General features: G+C 36.6%; 1 protein-coding gene across 1 annotated transcript in view; it reads right to left on the bottom strand.

Annotated features, from left to right (window-relative positions):
- Positions 1-24,184, bottom strand: part of LOC117236337 (peroxidasin-like) — a 343,800-nt gene that overhangs the window by 112,774 nt on the left and 206,842 nt on the right. Inside the window, exon 7 of the mRNA XM_033499179.1 lies at positions 8,331-8,508. Coding sequence (XP_033355070.1) covers positions 8,331-8,508 — 178 coding nt within the window. The remainder of the gene's footprint in view (positions 1-8,330; positions 8,509-24,184) is intronic.

Raw genomic sequence — 24,184 nt, 5'->3', positions numbered from 1 at the left:
GCTACTGCACTATAAGCTAAGTATAAGCTGAATTAGTTAAATAGACAAATAACTAAATAGACGAACATTATGAGTAATAATAGAAATTTCATCGAATTGACCTTCGCTACGATAAATTAATCATTTTCAACGATTTAATTTCTCAAATCGTCTAATTAGAGAAACGAAATTCTATGATTGCTTAATAATACGATGTATCGAGCATTTGCGTAAATTCTCTGATGCGATGTACATCTAGATGTGCCAGCAGTATAGTGCTACTGCACTATAAGCTAAGTATGAGCTGAATTAGTTAAATAGACAAATAGCTAAATAGACGAACATTATGAGTAATAATAGAAATTTCATCGAAATGACCTTCGCTACGATAAATTAGTCATTTTCAACGATTTAATTTCTCAGATCGTCTAATTAGAGAAACGAAATTCTATGATTGCTTAATAATACGATGTATCGAGCATTTGCGTAAATTCTCTGATGCGATGTGCAGGTAGATGTGCCAGCAGTATAGCACAATAGTCAGCGACCAATCAGTATTACAAATCTCTTAACACAAAGCAGATATTTGGTATGTACAACGTATATGTTACGTGAGACGTAAAGAGGTTCTGTTGTAGCAACCGAACAAAGCTAGATTTGTCACACTCTATTAGAGCTGTATTGCTATTGCTATACGTACCTAAGTCACAATGAAAGTACGTCATTGGTGCCATTATACCATTGTGGGTAATTGATTTACATTTCACAATGCAGTTTCATCGTGGATCTTTTAATATAAACAATATTTTATAGACAATAGGAAATATTAATACAAATATAATGATTAATTTCAAATAAATCTTCGATTATAAAACAAAGAAATGAATGTTTATGTATTTAAGTATAGAAAATTTAATGGCTCAAAAGTACACAGACTGCCTATACGTTGTAATTCAGCGATCGAATAGCCCGTGGCCTTTCACACGCATAATTTCCGCCAAATGTTCGTTAAAACCTGCTTTTCCCCTAGGAGTAACAATCAGCATTTCTAGTTTCATTACCGAAATAAGCTTCTAAAACTCTAGTCCGTAATATTTGTTTGACAACTAGAATTATGTTCACCCGGAATTACATGTTAATTTTGTTATTAACAACTCGTAGCCCGACCGAAAGCTGTTGAATCGAGTTTGCTCGTTGAATGATGGTTGAATAATATACTTGTACTCTATCTACGAACTGTTAACACATACAATTAACTATCGAGGGGAACAAAGTTAGAAATGAACGTTGTGAAACCATTTCGGAGAATATTTAATTGGCAGCGAAATTACAAGTATATTGCAATGATTTACATTTTTCATTGAATTTCCCGTGTTTTATCCGGAGATGCGGCACTTTATTTGAAATGAAGCAAAAATTCCGTCGAAAGAATAAATTTCAAGAGGAGAGAGTAATACATTTTTCCACTGAATTCTCGATATCAGATGCATAGAATTTTTTAATCCAAAACTGTATTTCGAATAACAACGATTCGCTAATATTTCTAGAACTACGATCAACAGAATTATTCCCAGAGATATTGAAGCGATATTAAGCGGAATAAAAGTTAAATTACAACCATCGAGCAACCATATCGACGTGAATAAGTATTCGCTGAGTGTTTAAAGAAACAGAGAAACGATATTACATTCGTTGCGACAATATCGATTTGATCGTAATACTTGCAATAAAGACCGGTTGAAAACAAAGCTCCGCGACTGTTAAAACCTTCGTTAGCACATCACAATGTACATTGAATATCAAGATTTAATTAAACCTTGAATCCCTCCGTTAATTCGAATTTTCATTAGCGTCAAGTTCGAAAACTAAAGACGCGATTGACGTCAGGCCGCTAAGACACGGCTAACTTTATCTTCTAATCGTCCGCATAGTGAATTAAGGGAAGACTAGCTGAGTAAATTAGGGTTATATTAAGGAGGTAGAGTTCTCTTGTTGCCCGTAGCAAGCAGAAAGCTGTGACAAGGAGACCGAGACCCCGTATAGAATTATACAAGTCCAGAGCTTCTTCGGGATATGCGAAGCACCTAGACGCTGCAACTCTCTGGGAAGCCTTTAAAGGTCCTCCCAACTCGCTACACGGAGCCACAGGCTCAGGTGGCATATTAAGCGAATAACACGACCAACCAATGTCAATCACGATGCAAAGGACCCACGAGGAAGCGGAGAATATTAGCGAGGTCAGTTTTTTAATCCTGAAATTTTGGTTGCCTTCCAACGAAAGCTTTAAATATTTAATGTATTAAATTTCGTTTTCATCATAGCTTCGTAACTAGTCGTTATAGAGCAGTTAGAATTTACTTTGAAGCTGCTGTATATTTCTAAAACATTTTCTCTAGTGATAAAATCTACTAAATAAGCTTTAAGTTACTAAATTTCATCCTTGTTATAATTTTCTAGCTAATCGTTGTTTTATTAGAATCTTAAACAGCGTAGTTTTACAGTATTATGTATAATTAGAAAGAAAGCGTTTTCCGGAGAAACCAAATACGAGATCGAAGTTTTATCAGCTCAAGAATCGTCGATAGATTTTTTCAAAAATCGAAAGAGCTAACAGCTTTCCCTTCTTTCCTCTTTCTCTTTCAGTGGTCGTTCTTTCACCGCCAAGACAGAATTTGCAACACGTTGACGCAAACTGTTGTCCTGCAAACTAATTGCAATATAATGTTCCAAAGGTATGGATGAAATACGTATACATTCTTGGTGGGAGGGGGGAAAAAACGAGCGTTTCGTACCGTGAAATCATTTTTGCTCCAGTCACAAGTTCACGTTAAAAAACAGCCCTTTTTGGGTGTCCTTTTTTCATACCATACAGAGTGACAGAAATGTTCTAGCTAGGACAATTTTTTCTACAGCCCCGTCGCTTGGCTAAATCTACTTTCCCAGCCCTTTGACCGAAAAGAAAGTTTGCAGATCGTTCAGCTTTCCAATCTCTATTTACACGTAGCGAACATTTCTAATTAGTTAGTTGCGAACGTAAAATTCATAACGTCATGAGCGTTTCCTTTCTCGAAGCAAAAACTCTGTGTTTCCTGGGAGCTTGGCTCGTTAAAATGAGTCGACTTTATCGACTGTTTACACCTCTCTTATAACAAATTCTAATTCGTCGTCAATTCATCGCTCTGTTTTTGACAATCTGAATCAAATGTTTGAAATTGCACTGCAAAAACACATTGGAAAGTTAAGCTGTACAATTTAGTACAATTCTTCGAAACCATACGAATTTACCCTAAGATAACATTAAACGCAAGAATTTCTGTGTTTCGTTAGACCATAATTTCGCAGGGATATAAAAGCCAAATTAAAATATGTATTCCCTGCTCAAAGGTAGCAGAGAGCAGCGATATTTCAGAAACGGTTTAAAATCGTTGCTTTTAATATTTCGCAGAATTATTTTATTCCATCGCGCAATATTATTTATTTCCATAATATTTTATTTCCATCAGCTTAACTGCTCATTAAAAACGGAAAAAGAGAAGAACGGACGAAAGATGGTATTATCGAAAACGAACAGAATGAAAATTCTGGTCTTTCTTGATTCGTATTATTTGCGATTATTGCCAATTGCAAGCGACAGAGATCGCGCGCCGTTCAGGAAATTAAAAGATCGAAGAATCCACGCCACACCAGTAGGTCGTGCGTCCCTAATGAAGCTTGAAATGAATGCGCATGGCATTGATCATAGGCGGATTAAAAGCGAATAGAGGTCGGCGAATAGATTGCAAATCTGGATCCGAACCACCTCCACTGACTACGTTAAATGGAGTTATGGTCGTACGACACGTTCAACCAAACAAAATAGTTGATAAGTTGATGTTTGCATCGATGATTAAATGAATTTATCTGTCTCTATGGAGCTAAATGCACAGCGAAAAGTGTTTCCCAACGAATAGAAATTTTGGAAATCACAATGCGCTTAATAAAAACACAGACGATTAAGCGGAAAATATGCATATTTCGCACTAGCGAATGTGATTAAACATAATTGGAGATAAAGTTATTATTGGGCGTTTTTCGATCGTTCTCTTTTCAATTAATTTTTTGATACCGCGCGTCCGACGATTTGGTTGACAATTCAACGTTAATACGACATCGATTAACTTAGGCGTTGATTTGGTAATTTTTATTTTTTTCAAATTTTATCATAGATTTCTGTTGTTGGGACGCTCGGTCACCTATATCGGCATTTCAATTTTATGTATTTTAGAAATTCGTACAATGTATTTACAATATATTTTCATATTTACTCCAAATGAGTTATTCTGAACACGATCCTCGATTATAATTACTAAACAAGATAATAAATAAATAAATAATAGACAAGTTTGTTCAGAAAAAATAATCTTATCATTGTACAATGATACATTACAAGATTATTTGTACAGAAAAGATGATGTAAAAATATATTGATTATGAAGAAATCCGTGCTCCGAACGAATTTTCAAGAAAATAGTTGGTCGCCCTTTTTTTACAACATCTATGTATATAGCAGCGATTACGACTATGTTTCAGCATTCTACGACCCTCATAATAGTACGTATTAACGTCGCATTTTCGTAATCGTTTTGAATCTTTATGGCCAACAATCGGAATTTATAGTCTTTTGCAAGATTACCTTATTTTACTGTTCACAGTTACAACTACGTTTCCATATCGTGTGCGTGTAACGTAATGGCACGAAATCAGGAATAATGTCATTTTAAAACGTTCGCCATTTTATGGCACAATATCGTAATCAGTTACGTTCATATTTTCAATTTCAAATTACTTTTTCATATTACAGATACTTATCTTATCACGAAATTTCACTTCATAAAATTGCTAATTTTTACTTTATATTTCTTGCAAAACATACCTTCGAAAGTGCTACAATCGCAGATTACCTTTACTCTGATTATACGTAATTATCGATGTTTATACGTGCATATAAAGTTTAAGCGTGATATTACACAAGCGCATAGATTTTAATGAACGAATGCTGTTTGGACAATATTCGATGTATAAGCTGGTCGAAAATTCGCGCGTTTACAATGTCAAACAGTTCACAACATGCATTTTCATTAATAGCAAATTTTATCTTTTACCGAACTCGCCGTTTTATTTATCGATCAACAATTTCGCAGGTTTTCATTCGATTCTAAGCTAACAGAATATCCCGGTTAAACAACGCGATTGAGCGTAAAATTAGCGAGCATATTTATCGAAACGTTTATCCGGTGTACCGATAGGAATCTCATAATAACAATAATGGTAATAAATCACGATCGAGTTTAGCGAACAGAGGAGGATCAAACAAAATCTGACATTTCCACGTGCACATAATTATAAATAAAATTATATTAAAAAAGGTATAAATTAAATTAAAAAAGGTCCTTTGATAGCGATCTTCTGAATATTCGCATAAACATTTTATATCTCATATATGATAATAATTTTGTTTGATATATGTACGATAGTTAACAGATCGAATCGAAATAAATTTAGGAAGGGTTTGTACAACTGATTAATATGCGGCTAAATGTAATCCAGCGTTTAATGTTATGCAGAACATTTATTTTATCGATACGGCGATGGGTATTGTATATAAGTCGAGTAACAGACCCATTTATTAAGTTCGTTAAGTGTTATACTTTCAGACGAAATCGATCTAATCAAAAAGTTGTTTATTTATCTTGCGTCTCCATAAATACGTATCTTCTGTCGAAACATTCAAATATACACGTACTTTTATATTCTACAAATAATTGTTATAATATACTTTGAAATTTATATTACTCGTGACAGATAAATAAATTTATTTTCTAATCTAATAGAAGGTTCCATTGGGGCATCGTCTCGTGACCTCTTGGAAACTATACAGAAGATGTATGACAAGATAATTTGCTACCGTGTCGTGGAAAAATGAAATTCCATAAATTAATACGTATCTTCTATCGAAAGATTCGAATATACACGTACTTTTATATTCTACAAATAATTGTTATAATATACTTTGAAATTTATATTACTCGTGACAGATAAATAAATTTATTTTCTAATCTAATAGAAGGTTCCATTGGGTCATCGTCTCGTGACCTCTTGGAAACTATACAGAAGATGTATGCAAGATAATTTGCTGCCGTGTCGTGGAAAAAATGAAATTGCATAAATTAAAAATTGCAAATACATAGTTATTTTAAGCTACGTCTTTCTCAGAAACTTTGACATCTTTGGCCAATCAATGTTAGATAAGCGCATTTTTATTTCTCTTGCACGGTGATTCTTTCTTTTTAATTAAAAGCTGCAGGGAGGTCAGGGTGTAACATCTGACCGCACGAACCGTATTCAGATATGGTTTGCGGCCACTCGAGTAATTTCGTTGAGCGGCCAGCCGATAGTTTATGCAGGCTGCATGGGGATTCTAATTGCTCCGATAAAGAATGGAACGTTCGGTGAATTTTGAAAGACTTTCATTAAAGTTCGCTGAACTGCCAACGCCGGTTGCCACGGCGTGTGTGACCTAATTGGTTATAGATATGACAGAATCCATGAATTTTAAATAGCCCATGGTTCGGAAACTCGCACCCCAACCACCGGATCTTGCTCGCCTTTCGATCAAGTTCCGCCGGATCAAGTCGATAAATCGATTCGAGCAAGCGTGCCCTCGTTAATGCGTTCACTGTCATACAGAAGCGACTTCCTTCTCGTCAATTTCGTGTGTCAACGGAAACAGTTTGACACGGTCGCGATAAAACGATGACGTACTCGGTTTTCTCACCTATCGATGTTCGTTTTAAAAGCCGAAATTTTTATTCCGCTACATCATCGTGCTGCCACTTGATTTACAGTGGCTCGAAAAAGTATTCAGACATTCCTACAAACTTTTCGCGCATATATTATACAGAGCATTTGGAAATTTCACTACCACTGTAACGTGCATCGCGATTGTATCGGTAACGTTTGAAACGGATCTGAAGATATATACAAAAGTTACAAGACTCTTGAAACAAATCTTGAAATATTTATCTCAGCCACTGTATTCTTGCATCCAAGCTGAGAAATTTTATCCAATGTTTAACTGCTTTACAATATTTTTTTCTAATGTATTATAAATTATAATATATTCCTTTCATCAATTTGTCAGTTTTTATTCTTTAACGCGATCTTCAACGCGAAGGACGAAGTGGATTAATTATTTTCCTATTGCGTATTTTGCTTTTTTCCGTACAGAATAATTTACGCTCCTAGTGTTTACTATCCATGAATAGCACACGATGCAAGTTTTTAATATTTAATACCGTCGATATTTATTTTTGATCTAGATCGTTGTTGATCTAGAGAAGAATAATTTATAAGGGATGGAACGGAGAACAGAGGGAAGCGTTGTGCTGCTTGTGCAAACATTTTCTTCTACGTAGTTGAGCATTATTCCTTCCCATCTTAAATAATAATGAGCAGCGACGTTCCTAGTTCATTACAGAATTATAGGAACGGCATAAAGTTTCCTCCCGAGATTGGGCCACTTTTCACGGCGTTTTGATCTTTGTAAACGTGAATTTCCTGACGTAAACTTCCGACGACGTTGTTAGGTTGCGAACGCGATTGTTAAGGTTTGTTAAGGGAGCGTGCAAGTAAGCTTTTGTCTCGTGCAACTTAAATTACAATCGCAATAACAAATGCATCGAAGTTTTCGAAAGATAATTTCATCAACCTTCGCAAATGCAACGTCGATACATTTGAAATTTCATTTAATTAATACGTTCACTGCCATTCGAATTTCATATGTTTCGCCTTGAGAGTCGCGATATAAATAACAATGCTATTTTAATCGTTGTACAAAATTTCGCAACATGGGTCACCAATAACCACCGTGACAGCAAATATGTAAATAGAATAAAAATTCGTAAATCCACGTGTTTCTTTCCTATTTCACGAATAAATTAAGAAAAAAGGAAAGATTCTGTTACTTAAATGATTCTATCTATAACGCTGTTATAATTCTGTCACCTTACCTTTTTTTAAATAATTATTACTTTTTCCTCTGTCGTTTAACATATTTCGCTATCCGTCAAAACAGAAAGCACGTACTCTCGGGACAGAATTAAAGAATTCAATCGTATCCTCGTTCCCATAAACTCTCAGCTACCATAAATCCAACCTTACGGACTTTCATGAATCCGGTGAAGCTAAATTACAACGCAAGGATAATTTCGATGCCGATGCCAGATAATATCCAGGAATTTCGAACGAAATTATATCTAGAGCCGGCGGTGAAATCAATTTCTGTGCCATTAAATCGTATGTTCGAGGCTCACCTGATTCCTCCACGGGTAGTGTCGTAATTCAGCGTGCGGGATCCGTGCCGCCACGTAACATATCCGGTAGGCTGCGGTATATTGCTGACCACACACTTCAATTCTATCGTGCTGCCCGCTTTGTAGAATTTGTCACCAGCCGTGGCACCGTGCTCGTCTACGATCTCAACCTTCGGCACTGAAACAGACATCGGTCCATTTTTGCCATTAGCATTTTTACCCCGCTTCACACGCCATTACATCGAACAACATCGGCTATCATCGCGTTCTATCTATTTACCTTAGAAAAGTTACTGCGATTTTCTATTTCGATGAGAAAAGTGAATCGCGTAGAGTATTTTTAATTGACATTTATACAAATGGAACCGATTCGTCCGAAAAGTTTCTTTCGTTTTATAAGGAAATAACGGGTGCACAACGTTTTCCGTTTTATGTTATTTTATCGAATTACGTATGATTCATTTTGTTCTATCAAAATAAAGATCACAACGTTTGACAGATTAGGTTTATTAGGTTATTAAGTTAGGTGTCTGTAAAAGAAAGACATTACACGTGTGAGTCAAAATAAATGTAAATTTATTATCGGTAATATTGACTATTTGCCCATGCAAAGTACACTTGTGACGATCCACGAACAGGATGATGGTGTTTAATCCGCGCACAGTGGACAATTAAAGGTTATTGACAGCCTTTCCATATGGTTTTCATTATAATTTTGATAGAAAATCTTGATACAACTGATAGATGAAACTTATTATGCGACGATACGACGAACACCTGAAAACAATTTCTTCCCAAATACTCTAAATTTAAAACGTTCGAGTATCCCGTAAGATCCTAAAAACTTTTTCGAAATTTCCTAACGAGATCCTCGCGAAACTAGGAGAAAAAGCTTGCTCACGTCGCGGGCGGCAAGTTGGTGGAAAAATAACTTGTTTCTTCAGTCATCGGTTCGTTTCAGATCCAGCTCCGTGTAAGAAACGTGCCGGGAACTGCTAACTGCGAACAGGAGGAATTGCTGAAATTTCTCACGGCCTGCAAGCGTTACCCCCCTTGTTGGAAACAAGCCACGAAAAAATCCTCCTACCCCATCGACGTCGCGTGCAACAGTCGTGGAACAATAAGTTTCCAGCCGAGGTCCGCGAAGATGGATGCAAACGACGGAAAGACTGATCTCGTTCCCGTGAACCCTTTTAACTCGTCGCGGCGTGGCGTTTCGGGCTGTAACCTTCCTTGCAGGACGCGAGACTTCGAAATCGCGATCGTTCGAGCATCTGTTGCGGTTCCCAGAACCTCTTCTACCTTAATTACCCTCGTATAGCGGCGTCAAAATATTACGGTTCGTTTAAAGCTTCTTTTCGTTAAGTTTCGTACGGTTCGTTAAAGAAGATCTGAATGCTAGTTTTAAACTCGAACGATTAGTTGCAAATTTTTAAGCGCATCTTTTTTGTTTTTCTTTCCTGTTTCTTTGTCAATTGTATAGAATATGTATTATGTGTGTTAAAATTAAGGGGTTGTTAGTGAATGTTCAAAGGCTAGTTTAATATCAAAGTGGAGAAACTTATCGAACCTGGAACTTGGTTATAATAATATTGAAATAAACACGCAAAGGGAGAGTTTGCCCTGGTAAATATGTGAATTTCGAAGTGAATTAGATTGGAATCGACATATGGAGAATCAAAGGCGACCAGGTTTCGATATCAGGCAAAATAATATCCGAATCGATGTTTCGAATTTCAGCGAATAGTTTTACATTTCGGCTGGTGTGTAAACAAAATTCATCGTTGGAGCAACTACAGGCAAAATGTGTATCTTAAAATTAAACGGACGAAGCTATTAAGATAAATCATACGAACGTGTAGTTGTTTGCTAACGATACATATGTGTTACAAACTTATCACCGTAATTCTACGTATAGATTCACGCTTATTAGTCTGGTTGCGAATGAACGTAATTTAAAGCGAAGAGCTGTGTCTTCTTCTCGAACGGTGAAGTTGTAAATTCTCGAAGTTGAAGAAGTAAATACGTACCTCCTGTTAGCAGTTAGTAGTTCATATCGACAGTGTTCGACGTTACAACGGTATATGGAAGCAAATTTAACCCACTTACGTCTAACAGGACAGGCTTCGAATAAAATTCTCACAATTCCGTTTATGCGTCGAACCAGTGACATTTCGATGCAATTTCGTATTCGACAACCTTTCAGTTCCATTTACAATGCACATATTCAAGCGCAACTCATGCGCAAGAAAAAATATCCTATTGATACTTGTATCGTGAACAATTAATATTGTTATGCCTTTTCAGAATACAGAAAAGTTGGCGGAATTATCTTAGCTTATAAAGCGATCAGAACAAATTCCTCCGCGTTTTCTTCTTTCTCCAATTGCTGCAGATCCAACCGTAGTCATCAACTTCGGATGATAGATGACCTAATCTTCTCAACGATTCTTTCTCATTTCAATTCTATCCGTTTTATTCGCTCGATCTCGTGTACCGATTTACTACCGGCAATATCTTTTATTTGAAATACTCGAATATACATTGCACATGGTATAACTGCGGCGGAAGAGTATGAAAAACTTTGCTTTCGCAGCGAAAGAATCTCTACACTTTCAAGCTCTCGAGCTTCGCGTTTAGTGACAGATTAATGCTGTATATTATTTGATTTTTTTTCTATTTTTCGACGCGGGTACATTTGAATTTACGGCTCTATGTAGAGAATATATACCAGCGTCCCAATATGGTTTGTGTCTTATTTCAAACTACCTTCGTTGTGTTCGCAAGCTGTTTCACTCGCACGATTTAAATCGCTTTCAAACGAATATTTCTTTTTCGATTAAAACAGGATATTATGCATTACAATTAGTTCCGTGGAACAGTATGTTCATAAGGTAATTTCGTGCGATATAATGTATAGGTAATGTGTGTTTGGTCTTATAAAAGCGTAGATAAATTATTGGAGAAGGAAGGAAGAAAAATTAATTTATCAAACTTGTTTCTCTTGCACTGTGTATAGCTCGTAAATCAGTTTCATTATGACACTCGCAGCTTCGATATATAATTCTTTGACAAGGTCGTTTCTCTTCCTACTAAATTGCAGATAGTATCGCTAAAATCATACTTACACTTCCTAACCATGTTTCAACTTTTAAAAAGCAAAATTTATCTTCTGCTCTCTCAAATATGTGATGCAATAATTTATTGTATCATTTTTCTCTACGATTACGCTATCCAACGAATAAAAATCTTTCCTAAAATTTGCAATCTCTAAAAAACACAAATTTTCTCTAAAAAAATCATATATTAACGTAAAAGTGACTTTGCGTGAAAATGAAAAATGCTAGGAAATTCTCTTCTTCGAATACGTTGCTACGAAAAGTTATGTAGACGATTTATAGCTAATCAGCGAATCTTTGAGTTAGAGAGAAGTTCAAGTTCAACAAACGCAAGCCCTCTGGTTCAAGCTATGCGCAGAATTGAAACGAATTTACTCGATGACAAGACGATAAAATTGGATTGCAGACCGCCTCTTCCCAAATCCATTTCGATCTCAACGAACCTCGTTCGTGAGATTCACGATCACGAGAATAAGAATCCGTGGTCGTTTCGGACATTCTCTAGTGGGAAGAAAAAAAGTTCTTTCAGACGATTTTTCATGGCGACCAACGTATTTCCGGCAAACAGATAAATACAGGTACTTTACGGTATTGGGTTTCTTCAATAGGGACGGAATGTCCACAAGGATCTTCGATCGAAATCGAAGACAGCTACCCTAGCTGATTGCTAATCGACTTCGATCAACTGGTTCGCGAACATATTATATCGAACGTTGTGACCACGACAGCCTGAATAAATACACGCCATTTACTTTCGTAGCTTTCGGTTTGCTAAGGTCAAACTTTATTTCTGCCTTCTGAGGGATCGTTTCGATGTTTGTGTCGATAAAAGAGCAGCTCTAAGAAATAGTTTTTTAATCGAGAATTTATCGTGTAACTTCCGCTCGAAAATTTTCGAATATCTTCTATTCTTAATAAAACATTGTATTTGAACTGTGAACTTCAAATTGCACGCATTTTTTAAATAGGATTGTTAGTGTATTAAAAAGTAGCATGTATAACAAATTAAATGAATTATCGTGACTTAACTTATCTGTTATTTTTGAAATTATGCGAATTTATATTTTTATCGACGTTACTGAAGACATGGTATCCCGTTGCGGGTAGCCATCCACGTATTATTTAGCAATTAAGCTAGAAAAATTTACCGAATGTCCAGTTGGACAAATTGTAAAGTACAAAATTTAATCGAGAATTTATCGTGTAACTTCCACTCGAAAATTTTCGAATATCTTCTATTCTTAATAAAACATTGTATTTGAACTGTGAACTTTAAATTGCACGCATTTTTTAAATAGGATTGTTAGTGTATTAAAAAGTAGCATGTATAACAAATTAAATGAATTATCGTGACTTAACTTATCTGTTATTTTTGAAATTATGCGAATTTATATTTTTATCGACGTTACTGAAGACATGGTATCCCGTTGCGGGTAGCCATCCACGTATTATTTAGCAATGAAGTTAGAAAAATTTACCGAATGTCTAGCTGGACAAATTGTACAGTACAAATTAAATAATTAAAAAAAGCTACTGAAGACAGAACTTAAATAGAGATTCGTTTTACTTATTGAAAATTATAACGAGTACACGTACAATCTATTTCTTCTACTGTCATTTGTCGGATATTTTATATATATATCTTGGTATATGCATCTTGGCCATTTCTACGTCCTTTAAATTTTATACAAATGCATACAGCTGCGCAGTCTGATAACAACTACTCTAAGACTTTCGAGCGCAGGTATGTCTAATCTTGTTTGCTTTTGAACGAATATTATTCTCATAGTATAATAAGTTGTATAAGTTTACATAACGTTGGATTTGATATTGAAGGGAGATTACGTAATATAGAATATCGTAATATTGTTATACACGAAAGAAAAAGCAACTGATATAGTTCATGTTACTTATATCGAAATGTCTTTTCAATTTCTATAAATTCCTTTCTTCCTCGTCTTCGATCTCCATCTTTCGTTATCACAATCAATAAAATTCAATCTTTTATCGTCGCAAACAAACGGTTAGATTGCAACGAAGACGTCGATTCGGTTCGCATTTCAAAGTGATCAAGGAACGTGCCAACCTTAGGCTTAGCTATTGTTACGTCGCGTAATCTGCTATATAAAGCAAGATAGCTGCCAACTATCTAAACATCTTTATTTCATATACTCAATAAGCTTAAGGACCCACCATGAATCTTAGCATTTTTCTAGTTAAGACTAAGACTAGACTAAGGAACCAATTTACGAACCAATATTGCACTTTCATCGATCGGAGATGCCGAAATTTAGCATAAACAGGGACTGTCGCCTCTGGCTCGCCACTGGAGTTGCACCACGGAACGCCGTGGTGACTGAGAGTCGCCTCTCGAGTGCAAAGGGTTAAAGATGTTCCTGACAAAAAGCATATATCCTCGACTCTTTTATTCCCGATAAGAGACGCGGGTTCGTTTCCAAGCTATTTTTTACGGAAATTGCACGATGGACTTTCGCGATTACGCAGAGACGGAAATTTTAACGGAAGTCGGTAAAAATGGTCGATCGAGGATAATGTCTTTAAATAAATTAGAATGGAGAAAATATTGCGTAAGTTTTATCATCAGTTAAGAATGAGAGACTTTTTTAGAAGTTTTATAGAATTTATTACTTCTTTAATATTATTGGTAATCTTTTCCGTGTATCCTTTCTTTGCCTCCTTTCAACGATATTTTCTAAATTTTCTAATTTCTCAATTGCCCAATTTTCTAAAACAGAAGTAAAAGTATGTATAAGAGCTATGAGAAATTATTTGTCTATAAATTTTATTTTAAGTGGAAATTTTCTCTCGTGTCTTTGATTTGTGTAAGTCGATTCTATAAAGTGTCTCCGCTATTCTCACATTATATCTTTCATTCCAATTACTTTCTTTCGTGTTTGAAAAACGAAACTGCCACTTGTTTCCCAATTAATCGCGCAGTAATCATCTCTAGCTTTCTTTATGTTAAGGTTGACTGACTGAAGAACGAGTGGATTAAAGGTATAAGTATAAGTTTATGCTGATTCAGATCCTTACTCTCTTAGTGTTACTAAACAATAGACAGTGGAATGATAGGGAACACGTTCATGTATCCATAACAAAAGGACATTACCAAAAAAGTTAAGCTCATAGCTTGGGCTAGAGACTACAGGGAACACAAATAGAACTCTGTTTATTATTTCCTTTGTTCTTAGACCTTGCAACCCAAAACATAATGTATACTGAAGGGTACAATAATATGCACCTCTCCTTATTTAGAATATTTCTGAGTAATAGCAGTCTCCAGATCACGGATATACATAAATAAAGATGTAGAGTTTTTCTTGAAGTAGTTACTTCAACACTTTTTACCGACAAATTTTCGACTTCGAAATTTCTCCATTCTCTATACATGTACTATTAAATTACGAGTTATAATTCATGGTGAAATTCGAAAATTGAAGGCGACAATGTAGCGATCATTTAACTGTGAATTCACTCGCATCGCACGATGAATTCCAGAGACGCTGGTTTAATACAATTACAACGATACGTAAGAACCACGACGACATACATATAAATGTAAGTTATATCGGCGTTATAAATTCTACTGACAGGTATTTATCTTAGCAAGTTTAATTCGACGCTGTTAAATGACAATTATCAGTAAATGGTCGCCTATACCGAACGCAGCTACGTTCAAAGAGTTAAATGAAAATTGCTTTCAATTATTCTACGCCTGCATGTGAAGCTGACTGAACGTACAAATTGAAACGCGTTTTCATTTGCGCCGAAAACACGGGTGAAAATAGGGGAACAAAAACGACGCGATATTAGCCTCTTTCCTGCGCTGTAGCAATTTCATACAGCGGCACCCTGTGTCAAAGAGACTTGATCATGGGATATTTTTGTCGAGTTTTAATTTTTTCGATGACACGTGCACGATTATTTAAAGAATACGTGGCAAGGAAACGTTTAAATTAGACCCGAGATGATTTTACTCGAGAAACTTTCTTATTTAGAAGCGATATAAAGGCAATATCTTCATTTTTGGTATTTACGATTAAATAGTTTTCATTTTTAGTTAAATAATTTTCTCTTATTCGATAACAATATTCATTTGAATTATAAATATCGTATTTTTCACCATTTGCTCTCAAAGTTAGTTTGATTTCGATTATCTTCGAGCATTTCTCATGCGATTGAAAATGTTATCACAAAGAAATCATTTTGTTCGTGAAATCAGTTGATGATTAAATAACGAAATAATGCGGAGAAAAACATTTTGCTCTTCTATTTTAGTTGTTTCATGTATAATCTTCGTATAACGTAATTCTTATTATTCTAACGTAATAGTTATTTCAAAATATCAATTATTTCTAAGTTGAAATATTTTATTAAAACCATTCCCGAGTCTTCGGATCTAGGTGAATGAAACGATGAGAATTAGGGACAGAAGGAGACGATAAAAGAGAAACATAACGACCGGATCGGTGGACGCATAGGAAACGAGTCTCCTTTATTTTCGTTTAGTTACATCGAATACAGAAGCAGCTCCGCGAAATTGAAAATATAAGTGGTAGAATAACACGGAGGAAACGGTTTCTCGTTCGACGTGAGTAAGGTAAAACGAAAAAAGGGATCAATGAGGAAATTACGCGAGAGAAAAAAGAAGCTACGTACGAAAACTATCCAGATCTTCGATATTTTCGTCCTAAAACATATAATAAGGTCTCTCGATGTAAATTACAACATCTAGATTAATTTCAATGTAAATTTTAGTTAGAATTTTAGAATTTTGCACTTCGGGAATTTCGGAACTGCAGAATTTTTACTTCTATATATATATATCATCGTAATCTTTTTTATTCCTTAATATAGAAGAGTATAAGAAAAATTTGAAATAGAAAGAAAAAAGTTTTTTTCCATATCTTTTCTTTCTTTTCTATAAAGATTATTCTATATTCGTATCTACATTAATCGACGCAGAAAATTTAACAAAATACAGTATGGGATGAAATCGCAGAAGATAGAAAGACACTAAACTGGCGAAATTACTCGCGTGCTGAGAACTAATCGGCATCTCTGGTGAGACGTTAAATAGATTTCAGTTGACGGGGCAAAGGCGAGCAGAGGTTACAAATAGAGTGGATGCGTACGAAAAGTAGTTTGGCTTGGCTTCTAGAGTAAACTTAATTGAAGTATCTCGTCAGACGAGCGAATAGACAAAGGAGGAAATGGATGAGAAAGGGAAAAGAGAGAATAGACACGGCGCGGCATAGCAATGGAACAGAAGAAGCAGTTCGGTGGCTGTTGCACTGAAAAAAGAGAAGAAAGGTACGAAGAACAAAAACGACAACCACCGCGCGAAAGAGAACGTATACACGTAGAACAGACTCGGTAGAAAGAGAGAAAATGAAGGAGAAATAGAAGAGAAAATGGTGGCAAACAATCGCGCAAGGGGCTTTGCCTAGTGGCGCCAGTTAATCAAAGCCTCGGCCAACTCTCGTCTTCGTCCGTGTTGGTCAAACAATGCCTTCCAGGGATGAACTTTTAAAACGTCTATTCGGAAAAAGTCCCCATTTGCACTCAAATGAAGATTACTTGACCGAGGATTTCGTTTCTTTCGCTCGTTTCTGATTTGAGAACACTGTGACGAGCGTGGCCGCTATGTTAACTGTTTGCCCAATGTATTATTCGATAGTGTCTACGCTCCTGTTTCGGAGATCACCTTTGTCGCGACATCAATTGACACCGGAGCTGTAAAAGGTTGAGAACTGGCAGCAAGAATCGCTAACGTTTCAAGCGAAAGGTAACGCTTGGCAGACAGAAAGAATATTCTGTTTTTTTTTTCTTTTTTTCTTTTATGATATGAATATTCTTGTACACCGTATCCATACAATACGCTGTATCAAGTCAATATATTTTATGCTTTGTACGCTATTCAGAACAAACACTTTCAAGGAACGCTGAATCGCAACAGGTGGAGGTTTCAATATATCCATTTCACTCGTCGTCAAAGCAAGAGTGTTTAATAAATCTTTATCAACAAGCATGGTCTTTTATATAATCTTCTATCTTTTATATAATTCAGATGTGTCGAATTTATAGGAAATTTAGAGGAATACTCGTCTCACAGGCGATTTCTAGATCTCTCTGCCACGTACAAAAGAGAATAGTTCTACTGACTTCTCGGCTCCCGACTTTCGTGGCTTGCTTTCACCGGACAGCAACTTCCGTCGACTTCTCGGCCTGAATTCATCGGACGAAAAGATTCGCGTAACTGCTTCTAAGTTCGATGCGGAAACGCTGTTTTCCAACAAAGTGTTTCTTTCGGCTATCGCGCGGTCCACGAGCAACCACTGAATTGGCCGAATATAGAGCAACGAGTGGGCGGGCACAAAGGACGACTAGAAAAACTACCGTTGCAGCTACTACTATTTACGGAATAGCCGCGGAATCGTCAAGAAAAAGGGAAATGAAACAACGAAATGGAAGAAACCCTGGGAAGTGGAAGAACAGCGAAGAGAGAAACGTGGATATAGTCGCGCGTGTACCTCGGATAATCGTTTATTGGAAACGAGAAAAGAAAATTGCATCTCCATCCTCGTGAATTTTATTAGCTTTTATGCGTGTTTTATTATCTGTTTATCCGTACATTGAAGAACGTTAATAGATTAATTTGTACATTGTGCAAAAGAACTACGTGTTATACAGATGAAAGCAATTATCAAATGTTTTAATATAAATAGGATTAACCTGTTGATAGATTTTAATAGAGAATTGATCATATTGTGTATTCGTGTAAGGAATCATCGGTAGAAATATGCATAATCGTACGTATAAATCGACATGTATCAATTTGTAAGAATTTCACATTGGCAGTAGGTCCTAAGATCTGACAGTGTGTACAATTTCCTTTCGATATACCAGTCTCGAGTAACAAATAGCATAAAATACAAAGAATTTAAACGAAAGTGATTATACGATGTAAAGTATTTAAAGAAAAATTACATACATTTCGAAAATGTGATCAATCTTTCGCGTAAATGAATCTTTTACTTCCCATCTACGTTACCGTGAAAGATCTGAAAGAAAACGCTCGCACTCGAGTAATTTTTCAACGCCCATCTAGCGTAAAATGAGAAAAACTTGCCGGCGCATAATTCATCTTTTAATAATTGCAGGTAAATTTACATGAAAGTAAGGTTCGTGAAATTACGATATTCGAGCGCGTTATAACGAATTCATAAGGATCACACGTTCTTCTCCGCTTTCGTTACTTTCAATCTCCCATCTCTTTTCCATTTCCCTATTCTTTACATTTCCGCCGGATCTGCTTTACTTCCTCTTTATCCGCGTTTTTTCCTCCTTTCCAACTTTTTACTTCGTCTCTCTTTACTCTGCCCCTCCCCGTTATCTCGCTTTTGCGTATTAACCTTCTCGCTTGTAATTTCGTCTCTGTTTCCGTTTCTCATTTACTTGATGTGTCTATGCAAGCGGTGTTCGCATTGTACGCTGTTCGAAAATTCACTGGAAAACTCGATTTTAGTTTGATTTTACTCACATTTTCTAATCTTTGTCGCAATGATGTCTAATTATAGATAATCTCGGGAAAAAACGACGATAGAATTCTTCTTGTTGTTCGTCTTCATTTACCGAGGAATAAATGGGAAAGCGACATTTATCGTTCGATTAGGGAATTAATTCAACGTGGAAAGTTCGATAGTGATAAGAAAGTAACGGAAGAAAGTATACAACGGAATGTAAAGGCGAAAGGCACGGGGGGAACAATGGAATTGCTTATACGAGGGAACGACAAGCAGGAGGAAAGAGCGGAACGCACGAACAAAAGACGGAACACACGAGAAGTCTAGAAGTTCGACGGGAAGCAAGAACATATCAGGAATTCCTATCGAGCATCCACAAACCGCAGCCAGCAACCAATTTCAAGTTTACGCGTTCAACTTTTCCGTATCTCTTCCACGTATCTGCCTCTGACGTTCTACCTGTTTCGACTCCGTTTCTACGTGTATTTCTGTCTGCATAGAAACGCTCTACATCTATACGTGTGTTTGCGCTTGTGTATGTATGTGTACTCGTCAAATGTGCACTGCGCTTTAGACTTTAGCAGAAAATACCCTCCAGCGATATTTCCTACTTGGCAATAATCCTGCAAACAGTTAATTGAACGACTACACGATTGATCTTCGTTCGATGAGACAGATATTGAACTATTCCGTATCTGTGATTACAGGAGAGATCGCGATAGCTTTCTTCGCAGTCGGTTTGCATCTCCAACGAAAGTAATAAATTCGATTTTATAATTGAGATTATTGAGATACGTATAATTTTATGTGCCAGATTGGATTAGCTGTATGTGAATATCAGTGTGTGGAAGTATGTGTGTGCGCGGCGTCTCGAAATCAAAGGAATGTAAACTGTTCGGTAAGTTAACAGTCCGGTATGGAAGAGGGTGAGACGGGTGCGGGTGTGTATCGATGAATATCTTTCAAATCGTTCATCAAATAAATATATAACTATTCTAATACAAATTCTAAGTGTAAATTTAGTGTTCCTATATCATTATTTCGACGATTAAGATGCAAAATTCTGAACAGAGATACATGCATTTTTACCGTGACGAGATAGAGTTCCACGATTCTTCGTGATACGATGTCGAGTTTATCGGTATCGTAGAACCACCAGGACAATTTAAAGCATTTTCTTATTGCAAAAATCGTAGTATAAAATATTCGTACTTGTTTCATCTTATCAACAGATTGTGATCCGGAATCTACTAAAACACATCGGATATATTTTATATTACGCTCTCGTTGTTATACTTGTGTTACGTCTCTTGAATTACCCAGTTGTAAATAACGTTGAGGGAATATAGCGATATTCTTTCAAACGCGCTGCCTATTGTCTTTTATATTTTATATCGAATAGCACGATACAAAGAGGAAAGAGACGATGGAAACGCGGCCAATTTAATATTCCAGTAGCAACGAATCAATACGAAGAAACGGATATAAAGTGGTCATGTGAAAATGTAAATTTAATAACGATTTATTATCTGGAGCGAGCAAACGACGGCGATTGGCGTCGAGTGGTTGGGCACAGCCAGAAAAATGACGACGTTGTGCAGTATTTCGTCGTTCAACCGAGTTCAACCGAGAGTATTTGACGATGGAGAGGAGGCTTACCACCGGATCCACGTCTTCCACGTCGATATGCCACGTTCGCTCGCTTAGACGTCGCGTTTCATTACCATTTCCTCGCGTTTACCTCGATCGTGTATTCATTTTCGTTCCACCAAGAGCGAATTCCCGCTGTCCTTTCATGCTTGGCACGCTGGATAGATGTAATTAAGTAAAACATCTTTTCTGGAAGAATTAGCGAGTCTTCGCGACTTTCGTCCCTACAGAACGCTAAATGAAACTGAAAGTTTAGTTTCTCGATGATAAATCGTTGGAAATTTTGCAACAAGATTATTCCATCTGTGGATTACGTGGTAATTTCATTTGATTTTTTAACGCATCGAATTGACAGTACGCGCATCCATTCCTTGGCATGTGTTTTCCTCGTAACCTTAACACTTAGCCAACCGAATAGGGAGATCTCCCATTTTGACTTTTGCAACGCGTTTTTTTTTTATTATCAGTTATTGTTTATCTGGAATTATTCCCAATTAATTGTCCCACTTTTTCTGCTTTTATAAAGTACAGTATATAGTAAAATACACTAATTTAGTGGTGTCAAAATTAATGAAAAAGTTACACTATCAGTTGCGACTAAATAAAGTTATAATCGAACGAGACATTGTAAAAAAATATTAAAATACATTATGAATTTTTAATTTCACGTTCAAGACGTCTTATTTATCTTTAGTCATCTTTAATGTGTTTAATTTTACTTATATTCTTTATACTTTTAATTTGATGTTTTGTATAAACCGTTAAATAAAATCATTACCGCAAAATATAATTGACCACTTAAATAATTTCTACATTTCTTTGCTTTTTAGGTAGTGAATATTAGTCTTCGATACTTGGAAAAATGGCACGATGGACAACGTATAACTCGTGGTGGAAAACGTGTAACTCGCTGTAGCGCGCGCGGTTGGTTAAATGTTAAGATACTTGAAGCAACACGTATGAATATCGAATGTAACATCTTGGCCCACCGCTGATGGAACTGCTTTATTATCAGCGTTCGTAATAGCGATAATAATTAAAGCAACACGCCGGAAAACGTCAGCGATTATTGTTGCCAACAGGAAACGTAACTCGTGGCATAACCAGATGAACGTACGCCGTAGAAAGCGGCGATACAACGTGGTGCAACGAAACACGCGTAATTGCTAATTATGGTAACCTAGTTATTTTAACCCTTTGCGGTGCCGCGTAAAAGCGATTGGGGGTGTCCCGCGTCGCCGCGTACACGGTTTATTTTGAGGCTAACGCTAAATGTCGCGTTCAGGCTTGCAACAGTTACAGCAGGTTAGCGGCCAGCGAAATTAGCGTGACAGAATCCTGGAAACACAGCCTTCTGCCATTCAACGTTTCCTCGCAAAGATACGAGGATGGATCTAGTTCGCACATGCTTTGGGCGGTTAGTTTTCTGGCTTGTAACTGCGGTCATGCAACTTCGACAACTGCTCTTGTTCGGTTTAGTTCCTAAGTAGTTTATAACCCTCGCTCTGAATAGTAGAATCACTGGTGTGGTATAGCTTGAAACTGTAAGCGGATTGTTGTTTTGCCAAGCTACAACATTATTCTAAAATTGGAAAATGGTTTAATATATTTACTATGTATGCAAATCCGAGCCGACGATTCAGGTTATGTACGTGGTACAGTATAGAATACAAGGCGAGTTGAAAATCACGAAATTGTGGAAGAAATGTTCGTAAAACTTGAAGGATTTGAGAAAGTACAGGATCTGCCTACGTCTAAATTTACGTTTCATTATTTTAACTACGATGAAATGACATCTCGTGGCAAAATATATTTCACTTTTTCACGGTAAACACAGCCGTAAAAGTGAAAAATACCGTACACACAACTATCACAGCGGTATCGTTCCGGAAGAATTTCTATGGGTTGGTTTGAGATATAGAAGTATAATGGGCGAGAAATTTTTTATAATACTCTAAAAAGCCGTTATTCGTCACGCTTAAAGTAGAATATCAGGAGAAATTGATAATAATCGTCTTATATACGTATAATAGTTTGGAAGCTTTTACGCGCTTCGGTATTTTCATTTCTTTAAGAAAAGATTTTCTGATATAGTTTCAAAGTAGTAATACGGATAATAAGACTTATAGAAGGATACGGCGCCTCTTATATCTGCCGTGTCTGACTACAAACGATCCGTTACCATTTATGTTCTCCATTTATTACGTTTCTACATCCTTTCGCTCTTTCCTTTTAAAAAATATTTTACTAGCTTACTAGCTGATTTTAATACCATTAGATTCTAGTAACTAAATATCCGTTTATTTAATATTCCGGAAAAATAAATCGCTGTGCCAAAATTTGAACTGTATTTCCTCGTCCTCTCTCTCTCTCTCTCTCTTTCTATTGCCACTTAAATTACCAAAATTCCCATAAATTAATAAATCTCATCTTTGAGACAATTAATAAATCAATATCTTTGCAAGTTTTGAAGCACATTCTTTAAAATACCACATAAACCCCTAAATTTTATTTGTTCCTATATCACCACGCGCGAAACTTACATTTAAAAACCTCAATCATCGGATCAAACAGCCTCGATATAACCCTTTTCTTCCATATGAATCACGCAGCTCGGGATGCGAACCGTGAATTTCGTCTGCAACCCTTGGAAGTTGTATAAACGCGCACGTGTGGCTCACGTGTGTGCCTCGAAACGGACGAAGAAGGCACACGTGCACCCGTGACACTCAGTTGGCCCGAGATGGAGGATGTGTGCGCGAGTGACACGCACATACACGGCCGTATGCATGGGGATCACGTTGGCGCCGTACGAGGCATATGCCGGCGTGTTTCATCCCCTGGTTTCAGCCTGGCCACACCCTCGACAGCCGCTTCATCCAGCCGTGATGGTCTTACGAGCCACTATTTTCTCACAGAGGGAACATTCCAGCCGCGTTTTACAACGGGAATAAAGCAGCGACGTCCTTAGTTCTGGATCGTAGCTTACGAAACTGTCAGCCCTTTTCTCGTTCGGCTTTACGCTCTACGGCTGATTTTTAGTTGCAATTCAATTCTGATTCACCGTGCAAGTGCGAACGAAGAAAAGAAAGAAGCAAAGTGTAGATGGAAACGTGCGATCGAATCAGACTGCTCGCTTTTAGGCGTTTTTTGTATTTTTACGAGCGTAACTAAAGAAGTGGAACATGAATAGAGATTCGTGTTAGATGGAGCAGCAAGTACATTCGCGTTTTTTTAAAAGTCCACGTCAAATTATAGGAGATTCGCGCGATACGCAAATATACAGAAAATTAGAAAATTTCTAAAATGTAGTATTCGTCGTAACGTTTAGTGCGTAAAACGATTAGCTACTGTGGTTTCTTTTTCTTAATGCAGTTCAGAAAAATATAAATTTTACTTCAGCGTAGAATCTCACGTTCTTTAGACAATTTTTATTCTTCGAAACGTATACATTAGTGAGAGGTGAACAAACCTATTACTCAACCGTATCTCGACGATTATAACAAATTTTACGTACAATACGCTCCTTGTGCATTAT

The sequence above is a fragment of the Bombus vosnesenskii genome, unplaced genomic scaffold (genome assembly GCF_011952255.1).
Source record: "Bombus vosnesenskii isolate JDL3184/JDL3185 unplaced genomic scaffold, Bvos_JDL3184-5_v1.1 scf7180000013348, whole genome shotgun sequence".
Taxonomy (NCBI): Eukaryota; Metazoa; Arthropoda; class Insecta; order Hymenoptera; family Apidae; genus Bombus; species Bombus vosnesenskii.
Note: the sequence above shows the minus strand (reverse complement) of the source record. Positions and strands in the feature narration are given on the sequence as shown.